The sequence below is a fragment of the Phodopus roborovskii genome, unplaced genomic scaffold, assembly GCF_943737965.1.
Source record: "Phodopus roborovskii unplaced genomic scaffold, PHOROB, whole genome shotgun sequence".
NCBI classification, from domain to species: domain Eukaryota; kingdom Metazoa; phylum Chordata; class Mammalia; order Rodentia; family Cricetidae; genus Phodopus; species Phodopus roborovskii.
This window is the reverse complement of record NW_026126689.1, coordinates 1579039-1599350: the sequence shown is the minus strand read 5'-3', so window position 1 is coordinate 1599350 and position 20312 is coordinate 1579039. Positions and strand designations below refer to the sequence as shown.

Below are 20312 nucleotides of genomic sequence, written 5' to 3'. Positions count from 1 at the left end.
GCAAAAATCACAGAAAACAAATTTGAAAATGTTAAAGACTTAACGAATTGTAAGAAAAGAATAATGTTTTCTGAGAATTGCCTGTTATTGTGTATATATTTTCAGATATGAATTCCAAATTATTTTTTAAATTAGCAATAGACATATATGAAATATCCACTTAATCATTACCATGGAAATGGGCATGAAACCAGAATTGATTTAAAAAAAAATAAACCTCAAAACTGAAATATTGGAACACTGGCTGCTCTTCCAGAAGAACTGGGTTCAATTCCCAGAGTCCACATGGCAGCTTACAACTGCTAATGACTCCAGAACCAGAGGGTCTGAAATCTTCTTCTGGTCTCTATGGGCACTACATATACATTGTAAATCACATGCAGTCATATATGCAGACAAAGCAGCTGTATACATAAAATAAAACTAAATGAAGTTTTAAACAATTATAAAAATGTGAGAGAATATTCTGTCAGTGGGGGTGGGAGGGGGAAACTGACCTAGGCTTGCTGTGTTAGATAAAAACTGGGACAATGTTCTGCAAGGCAGTACATTTTCTAACTAGTGGAGGCTACCACCCAACTCTCTACCTGTATTAGGCTCTCTCTAGCTCTATCATTCCATGTTACCTCAGGACGCTCAACATTTACTTGCTGGAAATCATTGTTGGTTTCCAATAGCTCTTACACAGCACATAGATCTTTAATTAGAAGGTAGCATTTTGTTGTTTGTTTTTTAAAGATTCCTTTGTTTTATTTTATATGTATGAGTTATTGCTTATGCGTACACATGCACAGCAACATGGAGGCTGAAGACGGCGTAGGATGTCCTCAAATTGGATCTGCACACAGTTAAGAACCACCTTGTGGGTGCTAGGAATAGAAACTGGTTCCTCTGCCTGAGCAGAGAGTGAACATAACAATTGAGCCATCCCCCAGTTCTGAGGAGACAGCTTCAAGATGGAAGGACTAAAAAAAAAGTGGAATAAAAGTAATAAAAAAGGTTTTACTCAGAGATATTGTGTATAGGGAAAACCACTGGAAATATACTCACATCCACCCCTGAGGGGGGAAAGATGCCATACTTCAAATAATGGCTACGGAAACCCTTGGATTTATGAATTAAAGGTCATAATCTATTTCAAGGATTCCTTCTTAAAAATGGAATGTCCAAGCCAAGTACTAATTGTCACCTGTATAGATAACAGGACACTAAGGCAACGAAATGGGAACTGAGTGCTTTGTCAACAGAGACACACCAAAGGCAGGGTACCGATATGGAGGTACACAATCATCCCCTTCTGAAGTGGCTGGACACTAGTTAGAGAGCCGGGGTTAAAAGAGTAGAATGGATACTCAATAGTTAAAGTTACTTTGTATAAATATCTAGTTAGAGAGCCAGGGTTAAAGGAGTAGAATTGATACTAAGTTGTTACAGTTACTTTGTATAAATATCTAGTTAGAGAGCCACGGTTAAGAGTAGAATGGATACTCAGTTGTTAAAGTTACTTTGTATGTATTAAAGATAAGTTACATCTTTTTTTCTGTCATTTGAGTAATTTAACATTATTACCATCTCCTTACTAATAATTTATTTTCCGTGAATGTAAGCAAAGTTACCTCTGAGTTTAAAAATGTGAGATAAGGATAGAACACTTGGGCCAGATGTGATCATCCTTGTCTTTAATTCCACCTCTCGAGAGGCAGACGCAGGCAGATCTCTGTGAGATCAAAGCCAGCCCAGTCTATTAAGTGAGTTACAGGAAAACAGGACTGCATGGTGAGACCCTGCCATTAATTAATTAAACAAATAAACATGCAGGACTTCAACCAAAGGATAGAAAGAAGTGAATGCAAATATTTATCAGGTTATAATGACCTCTGTTTCCTAAGAAGTACTAAACATTCATTCACCATTTATACATTTACATTTAAATCTAACACAAAGATCACTAGGGTGGAAATGATAGATAGGGGTTCTGATTATCTTAAATAAAATAAGAAAGTGACTAAGTGAAGGGCACAAAATAATAAGAATTAATGATTGGGTTGACATGGTGTGGATGAAACACACAGTGCTTAGGGGATGTTGAATGAGGGGTAGAAATGTGAATGTCACAGAACCTGCTGTGTTCAGTAGTCACAGAAAGCCTTTATATAGTTACACAGAGTAGAAAGTGTGGCTCAGTCACCCAAGTGTCAGAAAAACCAGCATGAGGACCTGATTTTGGATCCTGGAGCACACATGTGGGGTGTGGTTTCTTTTTTTTTTTTTTTTTTTTTTGCTCTTGTAACCCAATAAGCAAGGGTCAGGTGGAGACAAGTGGCTCTGTCAAGTTCATAGGCCAGCTAGTCTAGCCAACATGCTTAACTTCAGGCCCTTTCTTAAAACATAACAGTGCTAATAACTGAGAAATAATAAGCAGCATTGACCTATGGCCCCCACATGGACGTGCACAAACACATTGCACATATATGCATATATGGACACCTGTGCTATTAAGTACATAACACACAGCACACAAACACACCACTCACACACAAAATAACCATAAACATATATGAAATTACATGTACATAGTCACATGAGCCATTTTTGAAGATTTATGTCATCTCTTTTAGAACATCCTTCTGTTACTCTGTAGACCTGGCTGAAACAATGTGAAACTATATTCCTTTTTAATTGATGCTTCCTTTTAAGCTAATGCTATCCTATTTAGCTACTGCCATTCTGTTGCAACCAGCAGGGGCTAAGTTACAAGAGCTAAACTGTAAAGGAATTCTCTTCCCTCAGGCACCAGCTTTTTCAAAGCTACTAAGGAAACCTATTTAAATCTCTGTCCCACTCAAGATTCAAAGGTTGAGGTAGAATCCTGCTTCCCAGAGAGGCTGAGTAGCAAGCAGCTCTCCTAGCTCACCTCTTCATGCCACCCAAGAAGTCCTTGTGCCTTTCTTGCCACTGCCCTTATAAACCCTCTCCACCTGGCTCCTCCTGGCAACTTCCTGCAACTTCCTGTCACCTACTTGCTGACGCAGGCTCCTGACCACGGGTGAATTTTATTTCACCCAAAACATCTTTGCATTGTTCAACAAATGTTCCAGAGCACAAATTAAAATTTATACACCTTAAAATAATATTCTACGACAAACCTGGAGTTCAAGTAAATACCTTATTAGGGTTATAATACCAATACAATTAGAAAGTAATATTGCCAAAGCTGTACATTTGATAAATGTTCAAGGCTTGAAAGTATAATTTACTTACATTGCCTTGGAATTCTTGATGAATAAAAAATTCAATATGTAAGTCTAAACTTTACAAAAAAAAAAGCCTTGTAATGTATGTGGTTTTGTAAGAGAGGTAAATATATCCTTACCAACGAGAAAGAAATGGCCTAAGAGCTAAGAGTAGTAATATGAAAACTTTATAAATGAAAACAGCCCAGAGTACAGCTTTTTGTTTGCACATTAATGACATATTACCAAATTTAAAACAATCTAAAATAGACTAGGAATGGTATGTGTTCATTCATTAAGTAAATTATAAAAAGACTGGCTGGGCAGGATGTTGCATACCCTTAATCCCAGCACTCAGGAGGCAAAGGCAGAGGCAGGCAGATTTCAATAACTTTAAGGCCAACCTGGTCTACAAAGTGAGTGCCAGGACAGCCAGAGCTGTTACACAGAGAAACCCTATCTCAAAATTAGTGCACGCGCGCGCGCACGCGCACACACACACACACACACACACACACACACACACACTTAAATAACAAAAGATTTATAAGAGCCTTGTAGTACATTTTTATAATATGTGACTTTTTTCTTTGTATTTTCAGTAACATTTAAATGTGGAGATCAATACACATTCTCAGATAACATTTGGGTTATGGTTGTGCTGTCTTTCTTTCTGTGAGAGTCTGTATTTGGTTTTCTTTTTTTCTCATCCCAGGATGATGCCAGAATAGCTACTTTCCTCTTCTTTACTTCCATAGAATATTTCCCAAAACCAAGTCAAATGTAAAAGATGTGAATAGAGTCATTTTATTCTTAGGCTAACTCAATAACTATTAAGACGTGGTTATTTTCATCATCAGTTATTCAAAAGGCCTGATTCCAAACAACCCTATGATTTCTTATTTTCCTTGAAGAACATTTCTGTGTGCTTGGCTAACAAAATCCATTGCTTGTTAGCTTTACCTCAACGCTAAAACTGTACAATATTATTATAAATGCACATCATCTATCCTGTCTGCTTGTTCCTGGAACTTTACACAAAAGTAATACAGGAATATGGTGAAGAGCATTTCAGCATTTCAGCTCATCATTAGATCAGAGGGCTGACTTATCTGCAATCTGCAGTCATTGCCTTTGTCAACTTTCCAGTTCCCTGCTTAGATGAGCAAATTGTGCTCCAAAGTTAAAGTTGATGGTCATCTATTTGTAGTTATAAATTATTCATTTCATAAAGAAAATAAAAATTTCATATGCATAAAAGAGCCTGGGCCTAGCTACACCAATATCAAGTGCATTTCCATAGAGATGCTTAATATTCTATTATTCAAAATAGAGACCATTAAACGTGAGAACAAAATACAGAGTTTTTGTCAATTGGGAGCTGCAATTGTCTGCTTATTTCAGGTCTAACTCAAGCTAACATGGGTGTCTCTATAGGACACCTATAAAGCAAATATATTTGTTCAGCTAAGTCAATTTTGTTAATTTGTTAAGAAGAATCTGTTAAGTGGGTCATTTAGCATCCTATAAACAAAACAAAGGGTGATAATTGTGCAAATTATTCTCTCCAACTTATTGAGTTGGCAGCATGTAAACAAAGGCAAGTATCTATATTTTAGATGAAGTAATTAAGTTCATGCATATTGATATTTTTAACTTAGCAAGATACCTCTTGCAGTATGCACACTGGCATGAGGAAGAAAGTGGCCAGATGGAGTTAGAGGACCAGGGGTCTGTAAGAGGAGAAAGTGCATTTGACAAAATGCCCTGGGCTCTGGAACAGGAAGCTGCTCTTACTGGAGAGGAAAAGCATCATCAGTGTGAAGTGACTGAGGCAGAGCAGAGGCTGACGTAACAGAAGAGCCCTGCATAGGAGGCTAAGATGATAGCAATGTTAGCAAACATGAGAAGGAAATGGGAAAAAGGACACGCTTTGGAAATCTACAGACAGAAATTCTTTTACTAATGCTTTTGCCTATCAGTCTAAAACACCTCCTGTCTCCTCAAAGGAAGATGTCTGCTAGAAAGCAGAAAATGTGGCTCACTTTGCAAATACCAACTTATGACTGAAGAAAGGGCTACAGGAATTGATCCCCAATAGTTGCCTTAAAGTGATGTATCCCTGACAGAGATTGTGATGGTCAGGAAAACCAGAGAGAAGGCAACATGCCATCCTTGTCCTGAAATCTAAAAGAAACCAAAATACCAGGCACAAAGAATAGCAAGTTGTCTAAAGAGTAAGATGGTCTTAAAATTTACAAAGGAGTTTCAAGTTATTAGTGCTGGAGATTAACAGTAGGAGAAAAAGATGGCTAGTGTGATCAATAATTTTAGGAAGCTACATATGAAGTTGTTTGGGAGATTAAAATCATGTGTGTGTGCAGTTCTCTAGATTTACTTTGAAATGAATAATGTTTGATTTTTCTTTCACTAAAAGTTTTGAGGCAAAGGGAGTCTTTAAGGAAAGAAAATATATAGAATGGGGTAGGTAGAGCCAGGAGGGTAGAAGGTGTGGGAGGTGAAGACGGTGCAGGCAGGAAGCCATTCTTAATGGGATATGGAAGGAGACTTGTAGTTGGTGACTTGTTTACTCACGTGGTTTACCCACTTGTCAGTTGACACAAACTTGGAATGCTTCGAGAGTGGTCATGGCTGAAGCTAACAGACAAATCATATACACACTCTTACATAAATGAGCTTCTCATATTTTCACAACTACTGAGATTACTGACTGTATTTATGGAGCTTCCAAAAAAAACTGTTTGCCAAGTGGACTACAACTTTTTACATCTCAAATATCAGTGCACAAGAAACCTACCTGATATCTTCAGGAGTGTGTTTATATTTTTGATTGTTAAAATTTAGTAACCTATTTTAATTTAAATTTACCTAAGACCAATGATGCTTAATAAACTAACTAGATTTGATATTATTAAACTCAGTAAAGTAAACTAATGTAAAAACTTTGGGAACTTGAGCTACAGCCATTTACTTAGTTATTATGAAGTCTCACCTTAAACAGCGTTAGACCCCTTCCCTGCTTGCACTCTCCTGAAAATGTTGAGTTGTTCAAGAGAAAAGGATCTATTACAGAGTTTTCCCAACAAGTTTGTTCTTATGTTTGTGGTGTTAACACTGAAAACTCAAGAAAAGCTATGTTTACAAAGCATACCCTGAAGACAAGATCCATCCCTTCCCTGAGATGATTAATATGAGCCTCAGTTGAAAAGTGAACAAACCACCATGTAAGTACATCCTAGAGCCAGTCAGAAGGGAGCAGCGTCCTGCATTGAACATTTTAGTTAAAAGGTAAAACTGTGGTTACTGAATTGAGTTTTGGCCTTTTCCATGGGGCTTCATTGAGGCAAACTCAGAAAATCTCCCTGTGCAATTGTTTGCTATATGTTTATACCAGTGTTACTGAACACTCTGTTCCTGGTGCAGAATCATTTCTTTTGCATGAGACTTTGAGAAATTTTGCCTTGGGCTTAGTACCAGGAGGGTTATCCTTTAAGAAACTGGTTGGATTTTATGTTAAAAGGTAAGTTGAATCCTTCAACTGACTGTGTGTTTACTACAGAAGGAATCTCGTTTTATACAAGAGAGGAGGAAAAGGATGTTAAAGCTACACACACACACACACACACACACACACACACACACGCACGCACACACACATATGTTCACACAGACAGTTGTTTGTTTTAAATATATTTTTCTTGGATTAGCATATAGATAACTGCTTTAACCAAGTACTATATAAGTAATTTCATTCAAAACTCAAATCCTCTGTCTAATATGTCCTTGATGAGCTCCCACTTTCTCTATACACTCATGTGGTATGTTATCCCCTTTCAACTCAGCAATTACTGATTGACTCCCGAGTTCACTACAGATCTCAGATCATGTGGTATGTTATCGCCTTTCAACTCAGCAATTACTGATTGACTCCCGAGTTCACCACAGATCAAGTAATAGTTTTTAAAACTCCCTTCCTTTATGTTTGAAATAGCTTTATGTATCACATAAAATATTCGATTTTTCTCTTGTTCGTACAATAAAACATTATTGAGCAAAACGAAGTATCGATACACAAAGTGCACAGGGAAATGTTGCCAATTATCACTCTGGATGTATGAAACCAGGGGTAAATCCTTGATCTTAGAGTCAATGAAAGGCAATGTTGATCATCTAATACAGTAATTTTAAAGTATTTTCATAAATCTGAGAAAGTTAAAAGGAAGAGGTATATTCAACCACATCAAGATTGGTAGTTCCCAAAGAAAGTGCTGCCTTTCACAAGCTGGTAGAACTCTTGAGACCTCTGTCTCTCATACACATAGGTTCATGAACCAAATGTATATTTTCAGCATACTTCAAGTGACTGTCCAACATGGACCTGCTGGATATAATAAATGAGAGAGTTAACTTTTGTTTTAGTGCTAGCATGTCTCATTTGAATTTTGCATGATCATTTCCGTTTCTCTCATAGCCCTGTCATTTCTAGCTGCTTTGCATAATTAAAATGACAACCTCATAATTCTGAGAAGTTTTTATTCATTACCCCAATGTCTTCTTGAGTCAGACTAGCATGATCTATTTTTTTTCCTTGTAGGATATTATCAAGCATATGGCGTATTAACTATAAACAGACAATAGAAATAACAAAAATGTATATGTAAATGGCTAGGAATTGGGGCATGCAGGTTTTTATTCATTCATTCCATATATAAGTAAATAGGAAGTTGTTGACCACTGAGCCCTGCACTTGAGGGATCCAATGCAGCGGGACCAAAGAGGTAGAGTCTAGAATTTCGTGAGGTGCCCTTAGTATTGCTGGGATTTGAGAAGTGCGTTTAGGGTATATACCTATAGTCAGATAGTACTGTAAGATGTGCGTGACCTGCTGGGTGAAAGCTATGAATAGAGAGATATTCCAGGGTAAGAGGCCAGGAAGACTGGGCAAGAGGTCCAAGACACAAGGGCTGACGTTCTATATGACTGTCTCCACAAGGAATAACTTGGGAAATCATAGTGAGGCAGCAAAATAGCAAACCCATCTCTAAATTTTGCTATAAATTGTTTAAATGGGAAAGTAAGGATAAAACCACAGCTAAGTAGAATGATATGTAAAATGATCATAGTAGTTATGGTTTGTGATATCAAGGTGAAGAACAGACACTGTCTCTACTAAAGTATATTCGTTTTCCACTGCCACTCTAGGAAGCACGTGTATTTGACGTCATTGCTTTCCCTCATGTGATCTCCTAAATCAACTGTTCTCAGTAACACTAAGAGGTCTATCTATGCCAATTTGCACAGACGCTACGGGTTTTAGGCTCGATTTTAATTAAGCAAAATCTATAAGATACAATGTCTCATTAGTTTGCTGGATATGGTATGGTGTTTTCTGTAAGGTCTCTTGAAAAAAATTTATGGAAGTTTTAATGAGGACGAAGTATACTTATTCTATTCATAAAATATGCTATGAGTCACAACGCATGTAGTGCATTTGAGGAGAAGCATTAGTTCATGCATCCCACACAGAACAAGATTCTAAATCTGCAGGCTGATGAATTGCATGCCTCCATGGTTTAAAACTCCATCTCTAACGTTTACTGACTTTTAAATGAATGCCAAGCAGTAACAAAGTCTTCTGCTGAGAGTTGACTTTGGGATCCTGTCTGGATGCAGCACAAGCTTTACTAAGTTCACACACTCTCAGGAGGGTGGTGGCAAAACTCATTGTTTTGGCACCTGCCATGCCAGAATCCAGCCCTGGGGCTGTTTTTAACACCACTCCAACAAAGAAAAATAAAGCCATCCACGGAGAGAAGCTGGTAAAGTGTAGCCACCACACAGGGCAACTGTGGTCTACTCCTGATGTTTACTGTTTGCAAGACAAGAAAGAATACATAAGTCATGCATTTCATATATTCTGTGAAAAAAAAAAAAAGAATAAGGACAAGAAACAGAGAAGTATGTAGAACACTAATCCTAGAACTCATATAGTACTTTCTAGAAATGTTTGCTTCCCATATTGGATCAGCTGAATGACCATGTAAGCCATATAAATAATTAGTATACTTGAGAAAAGTTTTGATTGTTAAAAAAACCTCAGTTCTATTGATTATTTCAAATTTAGTATTGTAAGGGACTTACAATGTATCTGAAAAATTATCTTTTCTCTGTGCTTGTGCAATTTATAGGGTTGTTAGTTGAAGAATAACATCAAAATTAAATATTGCATTATATTGCTAGTTACTGATTATAAAGCATTGTGACTTACATGACTGCTGTTATAACAAAAGAAAATAATAATAAAAACATCCTACCCTGAGCAAACATAGAAATCATAGCCAACAGAAGAAAAGCAATAGCAGCAACATATAACCAACAGGTTGCTGTAATTGATTTTTTACTCTAGTCTTTAGTGATAAATTTGGCTGGTGTTTTCAAGCCTCTAGAAAGCTCCTATTATTATATAATACCTTTTCAGATGAAGTTTGAATTTTGAATGGCATTATTTTGTAGGTTAAAGCTTCAAATATCATCTAAATATTGAATTTTTGAAACAGATTTCCAAATCTTAATGTTTTTGTAAAAATAGGTCTGTTTCTTATGTTTTCCTTTTTCACAGTTGTATGGAAAATTGTAATCAGAAAAAACATAAAATCACGTGACAGAAATCCTTTCTAAGATTAATAATGAAGCAGTAGGAGCTCTGATAGGCAGTCTACATTTTAGTCAACAATGCCACTCAGACTTTAATTAATTACATCAAAACCACAGAGGTGGTATTGGTTCTAATGGTCAGACTAGAAGTATGTTTGTTAAAATATTAGTCAATAAAGAAAACATTGATCATGTTAAAAATTTGTGGAAACAAAAATGAAGAGCAAAATACTCAAACAAAATGGATCATCTGGTGGCTAGTACAGATACTAGTTCTATAATGGCAGTGTGGGTAACAGATTCTAAATAAGACTTTCAGTTTTGTATTCAAATATATAATATCAAAATAAAGTATATTGTGCCTAAATAGAAAATTCATTCATTTCTATCTGAAAGCACAATTTTCAAATAAAGCAAATAGACAGGTGAGCTTGTGACTTTGCCCTGGTTTCTCTTGTTTAGGTGTTAAACATCCAGTTATCACACTTCAGCTCTGAGAGCCCAAATGTTGACTGGAGAAAATAGAACATGTAGAAAAAGTATTTTCTGTAGGGCACAAGCATTGTGGAATGTACAAAAATCTTTAAATAATAGCATTATATAGATACTGAGTTATTTTGTTAATTCTTGGCTATACTTCTCTGTTTCCTTATTTATAAAATATGACTGTATTGAGATGTAGTTATCACTTTACAATATGAATACTAAGGCCTGCTTACCTCTCTCTGTGATCATTAAAGTTTCAGATTTCTGTTTGTGCAAACTTGGGTATCTCTGATGCTTTTCTTTGCCTCATTTCTTTCTGTTATATTGTTTTATCCTACTCTGATTTGATTATTTTATTTTACATTATTATTCGTTTCGATACTTGTTTGCTTTTTAATGGAAGAGAGAAAGAAAGGGTGTGGATTTTACTGTGTGAGCATATGGAGAGGAGCTGGAATTAGTTTTGGGAAGAGAAACCATAATATGAATGCAACCTATGGGGAAAAAAATCTTTCAATAATTGGAAGAAAGAAAAAAAAAAAACAAAGACTTCATTTGGGATAATGTCTTAAATCTCAAAGCATGATTGTATGTGAAAAGAAGTGCTGAGGATTATACTATTATACTGTAGGAATTCTGCAAATACATTCTATTGATTAACAAAACTTCATATTTAATGGATGCACCTTTAAGAAATGCTATACTATCCTTGGTTGAGCCAGATACCCTACACTTCTCAAATTTTGCAGCAGCTTTGGTTTGATGGTTAACTCTTAAACACAGTTATCCACAGACCTTTAAGATTCCTTTGTGCTGGTTAATACTCTTCCAGTTATTTAACAAAGGAACCAGAGGATAGGCTGAATAACCAAACCACCCAAGGGTTGCCTTCAGGAGGTTCTAGGTTTCTCAGATGTAGGCTGTCACCGAAGACTCACCTGCTTCACCTGTCCCTGACACCATCATGTAAAATGACAATAGAGCCTTTGGTAGCTTTTTCTGAAGATATGTTTGTGTATAAAAGGATATCTGGTCAATTTGGACTATTTTTTCCACTTAAAATAATATTTTTTTTCTTTACCCTACAAATGTGAAAGTGTGTGCTGTTTGGATATGTCTGCATATGTGAGGTTACATGTGTGTACTTACATGTGTGTGGAAGTCCAACATTGAGTCTTGGTCTCTTCATCCATCGTTTTATTCCCAGTGGTAGGTTGTCACAGGACCAGGAGCTTACTTCTACTAGTCTACCTAATTAGTTTGCTCTGGGGAATCCCATCTCTCTGGAGGATAAATTCTGTATAAATTCTGGGATTCGATCTTCAATCGTCAGCTTGCATGGCAAGTGTTTTACCTCCTTAGTTATCTCCCCAAAGCACTGAAATGGTGAATTTTTAAGTAAAAGGAATGAAAGGCCTTATTTCCATGTTGTTTCTGATGTAAGAAGATGTAACTTCATCACCAGAGAAGAAAGCACACCTTTGTCACTGTGGTGTTCTTCACAGGTTTTCAAATGCATTTTCCTTTGCAGGCTTTCCCTGGAAACGTCAATTCTGATAGTGTGGTCCGGCATGACCTGCAGCACGCCATTGTTGCCCGTTATGTCCGCATTGTGCCCCTAGACTGGAATGGAGAAGGCCACATAGGGCTGCGTGCAGAAGTCTACGGCTGCGCTTACTGTGAGTGTCAAGTATCAAATTTACATTTTTTTTCTTGTACCACGAGTCAACTCTGTTAAAATAGCAAAAACCTTTTTAAAGTTGCTTATACACTTTAAAAATGAGCTCACACGTTTTTAAATGTGTTATTTCCCTATTTAAATAGGTTATTTCCCTTATTTTTAAGATAGAAATGTATGACGCATAGACACATATAAGGATACATTAACTGAGTGCTGAGGAGGTCAAAGACTGCCTAGTCTACACTAAGTCCCGAGTTCTGTTCTCAGCCCCTCATAGCTAGATGTGGTGGTTCATGACTACAAGCAGTGCATGAGGCATGGAGAGGAAGAAAAATCAGAAGTTCAAAGTCATCCTCAATGGCGTAGGTTGTGTCAATTATGAGTTGAGATGAATGAGACCTTTTGTCAAAAATTTTATTTTAAAAAGATTGCACTAAGTGAAGGAGGTAGTTCACTACACTAAAGTAGTGAAGTTTATTCATTAAAATGACTAAACCTATTAAATATTTAAAAATAAGCCATCTACCTAAAATCCACCCTTCTGGCTTTTGGTGAAAGGCTAAGACCCATTTTCAAGGCTCCCTTTGGCTAACCGAGTCTCCCGGACTTGCCATTTTTCTTTACAAATCTAAAACTGGAATTTGTAAGGATTTAAAATATTTATTTATTTATGTGTATGCTTGTGTGTAAGCATGGGTATGTCCAGAATATGTACATAGTCAGAGCAACACTATTTGGAGTTGGTTGTTGCCTTCTACCATATGGTCATGAAGACCTTAGATTGTTAGGGTTGATGGCAAATGTCCTCCACCCCTGGGTTGTGATTCCAGCTGTATTTTACATTTTAGTAAGTTTAATTTCCAAGAAAAAGTTTATTTTCATTTAATTATGTTTTAATCCCTATCCTTAAAAAGTTCTTAACTATGTGACAGGTAAGTCCAATGGACCCAATATGTGGATTTAGGGGAATGGAAGGCTGCTACCTGTCTTCTCTGCTTGCAATAGAGTGGTCCAAGATTTTCAATAAGAGTATCAATAAGTGTCTAAAGGTGTAGCAGTGTTGAGTCCTAACTATATTGCTGTTTCTTATGCACACATATCTATGACAAAGTTTAGTGTATAAATTAAGCGTGGTAAGAGTTTTGCAATGTTAATGAAATAGAACAATTAAACAATATGCTGTAACTAAAGATATTTAAACCTTAAGGGTTTCTTTTTTCATTTCTGGAATTTAATATTGAATACTTTTTTGGAAATAGTGAATGTGGGACACTGAAACTATGGAAATCAAAACATCAGATAAAAGATAGGAGACTAATGTATTTCTCTTTCTCTTCTGTGGTCTTCTTCCTTTCCTTTTTCTCTTCCTTCTCTCCTCTTTACCTTTCTTCTGGGACTACTTATCTACCCGTGTTTGTGTTAACATCTCCTGCCTACAGAGGACTTCAACCACATTAAAACTCTATATGTAGAAGTTCCTTCAGGTCAAACTTGATGGATATATTTTTTTAAGAAGATATGTTTTCATTTATTTTCTTTGTGAATTCATGCTATCCCAAAGTCACTTTAAAGATTGCTACATTTTTGAAGCTTCTGGATAATATAAATTCTATCTGAAAATACTGTCTTCGTAACATTAAATCTCCAGTATTATATTTTCCCATCATCCCAGGAAATGTTTTTGCCTTTTCTGCCAATTGCTCAGAGGAAAGGAAATGTTGGGAATGGACAGGGCGGGGAATTGGTGTGTTAGTTTTCTGCAAGTAATAGCCCATTATACTGTTCCCTACCAATTCTTACAGATCCATAAACATAGTCACTAGAACCATGAAGTGCAAAATTCCTTTTTTGATAAGGCTTCTTAAAATTAATGGAAAAGTTAATATTTTATAATAAAGAATATGTAAAGCTTTCGTGTCTGTGAGGATTTAGTTGCAAAGAATCTAGTAAGCAGTATCAGCAGAGATAATGAAATAATAGATTCTCAATTCACAGACAAACTCTTAAGAATGCAATAAAGTGGTCTTGGGAATTATCTAAATATTCATACATTAATTTTATATGCTCATCATATTACATACATGTATACATATCTATATGTTCCATATAGTGAAAAGAGGGATAGATTTAGCTCATTGGGAGAATGTAGCATTTCAGGTAAATGAGTTAGATCTTTAGGAGAAGCTAACACAGAACCTCTACATGAACTAAGGTCCTTCCTAATGTGTGTTATGGTATCCAAGGACACAGGGGACAGACTTGTTTATTTTATTAAAATGTTTGTTAGAAGTAGCCATATTTTTGAGGTATTATTTTTCACTCTTATTCTATTGTGTAAATATAAATATTTAAATTAATAAACATTGAGTTGTGGTTTGTGTGTGTGTGGTATAGATATGTATAGAAAGTTGTGGGACTCTGCCCTCCAGGTGTGACAAGGCTCTTGTTATGTTGACATCAAAGTGGATATGATTACCTGTATGAAATCCTCATGGGATTTGTTCCACTTCTTCTGTTGAAAGTGGGAAATTAAATAGGCAGTGCATATGTGCACTGGGCACTTCTACTCCAATGTATATGGAAGCTTTTAGCATGTGTTGTTGGAGAATAGACCCTTCTTCCTTGCTGTCTGCCTATAAGCTGATCATACCATACTCATTTAAATTCATGAGTTCCCCAAATGAGCCTTGGGTAGAATTATCATTTTAATATGCCCTTATTTTCTTATCTGCAGTTTGGAGGTGTTCCCTCATGCCTTCCTAGTAAAGAACATGCAAGAGAGGGCATGGTATTTTGTGTGTGTGTGTGTGTGTGTGTGTGTGTGTGTGTGTGTGTCCATTACATCTTAACAAGCTCTGTGAGAATTCCCATTTCTCTAAAAACCCAGCCTATTTTTTTTTTAATTTAAAGTTCTAGTACATGTTAATTATATCTCATTTAGTTTTAACGATGATTTCCCTGACTTTTAGAGAGGTTAGGATTGTGGATCATTACTGTGGCCCTCACTTTTCTTTGAAGTTTATATTCAAAATATCTTGCTCACATTCAGGGTGCATTCCTTATTTATTATTTATTTGTTTGTTTGTTTGTTTTTAATATCAGTTTAAATGATTTAAAATGATTTTTCTCTCTAATTTTCTCTCTCTCTCTGTCTCTCACACATGCTTTGTTATGATCTGTAGATGTATCTCATTTTTAGTATGTTTTTCCTTCAAAATAATCACTTTGAAATCTGTATTATAAATGAGGTCATTTGAGAATCCACAATAAAAGGGAGGGAGTCTTCTCAGTCATAGCTTGAATACAACAACGTGTTCTATAGCTGTAGCAAGTCCAATTGTAAGATGTAGAACCAGTTTCCTCGGGGGATTTTCTATCATAACTGGCCTTTGACAATCACAAGGCTGGAAGGAGAAATAACTGAAGCAAAACAGGAGGCCAGACATTAACAAGAGAAGCCTTCCATGGAGCAAACATTATAAATGTTAACATTTATACCAATATATATCAGTACAGTATATAAGAAGTGGAAACATGGCATTAAATTAAGATAAAAAATGAAAAATGGAATCATAATCATTTGGGCAGTGGACCCCAAAGGCATTAGAACCTGACTCTTAAATCCTAATATCTTGCTAAAACTAAGTTTGCGGGTGTGCCTTACAGTCTTGTAACAAGTATTGTAGCATGCATAAGAGGGCTCAGTGAGGTAGATTACAGGCCTGGAGAAGAGGAGGAGCTGCAGCCAAGGAGGCCAGAATGAGGGTGAAGAGATCGCCTATGAAGGGATGCTGCAACAACCAAAAGCTGCAGCAAAATAGAGGAGTCAACTCAACCATTGGTTGGTGTGGCCTTGCTCACACATTGATTTTCATCCCAGGAGATGAATTGCTGATTCCGGTCTCTCAGAATAGCAAAAAAAAAAAAAAAAGAACAAAAACAAAAGCAACCTTCTAGATTTGAACCAAAGTTTGAAAGTTTGTGGGTTTTTTTTTTTTTTGTTTCTGCAAACCATAAAGCAATACTAGCACCAACATGATGGTTGCAAATCAGTCTTTAAGAGAATAAACTCTAGAGTAGCACTATCCAACATCCTGAAAATATCCCCCAACCTGCCCCAGGGACCAGTGGGAATAGCCAAAGGTATTTATCAAAGAATTCAACATCCAACTATGACAACTGAAATATTTAACTTTGTAACTGTTTAAAATCCTTTTGAATTCGAGTTTAAATAACGTGACTACTGACTATATGTTAGACTAAGCAATTGCAAGAAGAAAGTCATCCTACTTCTTGGTATTTTCCTTCCATGCCTGTTTGTGATCCAAACAACCTGTAACTTATTTATTTTTTAATTTTTAATGAAAGCCTTGGAGCTCTTTTTCCCTTTGTTTGAATAACAACTTCATAATCCTAGGAACTCTTCAATGCATAATAGGTAATAACTACCCACTTCTTACCCACTTCTCTGAACATACCTAAGGCAGAGATCATAGTCTTTACTGCTTGTTTTTTTTTTTTTTTTTTTTTTTTTAATGTGAAATGCATTCATTTCACATTTGAAACAAGTGAATTACATTCATTGGAAGAACACAGTGTGTGGCACATTTATGATTAACTTTCCAGAAGTTGGAATATATACTGAAATCTAAACTAGAATGAACCTTTAGATGACTCTGCTTTACCTTAAACTTCTGTACTCTGCAGGATTGTCTTTGTCTTAGAGTGGAAAAGGAAATCTGGGAAATGTAGCTCAGACTCCCATTTGTCTCTATTAGTAGGTAGAAATTCTGTGTGTCCCCAGGTAACTGTAGCCTAGAGTGGAAGGGAGAAATGCATTCTTTCATCTTTCTACACAAGCCTTGAAGGCTTATCTGGGATCTTTCTTTTTTACTTCTTTCTTTTTTTTTAATGATAATTTTTTATTTAAATTTGAAAAAAGCTTGTTTTACATATCAATCCCAGTTCCCTCACCCTCCTCCCCTTTTCCTCCCAACCCCCATCCCATCCCCTTTCTATGCTCCAGGGAGGGCAAGGCCTTCAAAGTCTGCCATATCATTTGGAGCAGGGTCTAGGCCCTCCCCCATGTGTCTAGGATGAGAGAGTATCCCTCTGTGTGGAATCTAAGCAATAATGGAGAGGCTACCTTAAGGTTAAAATTGATGACTACCTCATATGCCATCCTAGAGCCCTCATCCAGTAGCTGGTGGAAGCAGAAGCAGACACCCACAGCTAATGCTGAGCCAGTGTTGTGTGGGATCTTTCCTATTGGGAAGCTAAGGGGAGAAAGCAGTGTAAACAGTGTGCTGAGTGAGCACATTTGTGCACCACGCTCTTGCTTCCTGCATTCTCCCGTGATCATTTTGACATCTAAGAATTTAGGCTCCTCCAAGGATGAAGATAAAAGTTGTCTATAATTACTCCAGATGAAGGAGTTTATTTCCAGGCCATTGCTCTGCAGCCTTCATGTTGTCCACTGCTCCAGGCTTCTTCCTAATATAATGTTAGGTTCCAATTCATGGCTTCCAAATTCACTCGCCATGTGTCATCGGCATTCAGTTTCGTTCAAGTTAAGAGAATCAAAGTCATGTTATAGTTTTAAAACCTTACTGGTGTAGACCGCCTCTATCATTTCACTTGGCCTTAATTCTGCAGCGACACACCAGCCATTTCGGAGGTACGGCCAAAGCTAAGGCTCCATTTAATCATTCAGCACAGCCATGTGTAGCTGCCTTATATAAGCATTCCATTTACAGAGGACAAGTGCAGTGTGATGATGATTTCCTGTAGCAAATTCTAAATTAGTTTTTAAGCAGAGCCTTCACATCTGTTAGATTAGCTTTTAGACTGAGAATCCAGAGTACAAACTATCGCACTATGATAAGTACCCTAGCGCGGATGACTAATTTCTGAAGTCTAGATAATTTACCTTGTGAAAGCTGTGGTAAAAAGTTGACACAGGTATAGAAAGATTTTATATGTATGTATGCATGTATGCATGTATGTATGTATGTATGTATGTATGTGTATGTGTGTGTATATATATATATATATATATATATATATATATAGCCATACTGTGTTCATCTTTTTTTATTCTGATCCAATATCACATCTGCTTTCCAATAACAGCATCCTCTTCTAGGGACCACAGCTAACTCCTATAGATACGTTCAACCAAGACAAGAAAATACTACCATGTACTTATGGATTTGTTCACAAGGGCTTTTGTAAGAAAATTCTATGAACAGTAAGCAGTGAACTATGAATATGGTTATCCATTGTTCCACAGAGGAGACATTTTAAATAGAGATGACAGCACATTTTATTTAGAAGTTCTGAGAGATACACATTGTCTACAATCTACCCAAGCTTGAGGTGATGGCCTCCACTCTCAGTGTGCATTGGCTGAGATTTTTCTTTCTTTTTTTTTTTTTTTTTTTTTTTTTGCCACTCAAGAAATTAGTTTTATAAAATATTTTAGCACATAATAGTAAATATTCAAATATTTCAAATTTTCATGTGTAGATATTTTTATTGTTTTCTATGATTGATAAATGAAAATAAAAGTTGAACTTGAAAATATTATATACACTTCTTTTTTATGTAAACAAAGCAAACTGAATTCTTTTTTTTATTTAAATTAGAAACAATCTTACTTCATATATCAATCCCAGTTCCTGCTCCCTCCCATCCTTTCATGCCCCCTACTAATCCCCATCCTTTCAGCTCCCCAGGGAGTGTGAGGCATTCCATGGGGGGAATCATCAAAGTCTGTCACATCATTTGGAGCAGGGCCTAGGACCTCCCCCATGTGTTCAGGCTGAGAGAGTTTCCCTCTATAGGGAGTGGGCTCCCAAAGTCCATCCGTAGACTAAGGATAAATATTGATCCACTACCAGAGGCCCCGTGGGGGGCACAGGCCTCCTAACTGACACCCACGTTCAGGGGGCTTGGTTTGGTAGCTGGTCATAGATATAAACAGCTCTAAAGGAGAACCTATGTTGTCTTGTTTAAGTTGCATGTTTAATCTTGTATGAGACAGAGGACCCTGACAGTTGTGTATTGTGTTCTCGATTTCTCTGGTTTTGTCATGGAACATTTACTAATTGTCATATATATTTGGGCATTTGCAAACAACTAAATCATGATCCCTGCCCTCCAGAAGATTATGTTTTGAAAGGTGACAAGTAAGTATCTGGTAATAGAAGCACTCACAAGACAAATTCATCAGCATGGGTAATGGGATAAAGTATAAGCCAGCCAACCACCTTTGAAAGAGTGACAAAAAGGAGATAAAAGAATATTTCAGATGATTAATTCATACAATAGCTAAAACTAGTTTTTATTTTTACTGCTACCTCTTGCTAAAATGGAGTCTGTAGTTAAAATGAACTATTTTAATATTGCCTAGCATATTAATACATTTTTATAAAGATTAATCAACTTGATGAACAATTTACATTACACTATTTATAAAGTGTTTTGCTAATTTACCCCAGAATGCAAATTTGATCAGATCACATCTGTGCTTAAAGAAAGTTGATAAGGTTACATTGACTAGGAAGTCTAAAATTAATTTGAAATAAACTTTCCCTGTGTTTGTATGAAACCATACGCCTACCAGATGAGCTGTTGGCAACTGATGTCTGGTGGAATTGGGGAGAGTCAATTTTCCTCAGGGATGTGAATGCTGAGGACTACCTGTGCTCCAGTGGATGATCATATGCCTATACTCATACAGGTATCACTGAGTAGACTCATTCAGCTTAAAAAGAAAAAAAGAACACATGAAGTTGGGAAGGAAAACTAGTGGTCTGATGAGGGAGACATCGGAGAGAAAAGAATTCCAGGAGATTTGATCAAAGCACATTATATGTACACATGAAATTTTCAAACAATAAAAAATATAATAAAGCCCACTTGTATATTGCCTTGAGTATAGCATGTAGATAAAAAAATTCAGCTCAAATCCTGCTTTTGTTGATGAGGTTTTATTGAAATATAAAAAAGAGCAAAATATGATAAATTTTAAATAAAAGAAATTATAATTTCTTTCCACCCACGAGGCACCTTTGCTGGTCTTATAGTCAGCCACTTCCGTATTACAATTTATGCTCTACTAATTCCAACTATTTGTGTTTCCAAACACAGAAATGACATGCATCTGTGCATATGTTCCTACAGGCTATTCTACTTGCCTAGAAAATATCTCCCTTTCACTACAACTTGCCAAC

At 36.4% G+C, this 20312-nt stretch overlaps 1 protein-coding gene across 1 annotated transcript in view; it reads left to right on the top strand.

Moving 5' to 3' along the window:
• The window catches only part of Cntnap2 (contactin associated protein 2), a 1802334-nt gene that overhangs the window by 684213 nt on the left and 1097809 nt on the right, over positions 1–20312 (top strand). Inside the window, 1 exon segment of the mRNA XM_051174658.1 lies at positions 11926–12073. Coding sequence (XP_051030615.1) covers positions 11926–12073 — 148 coding nt within the window.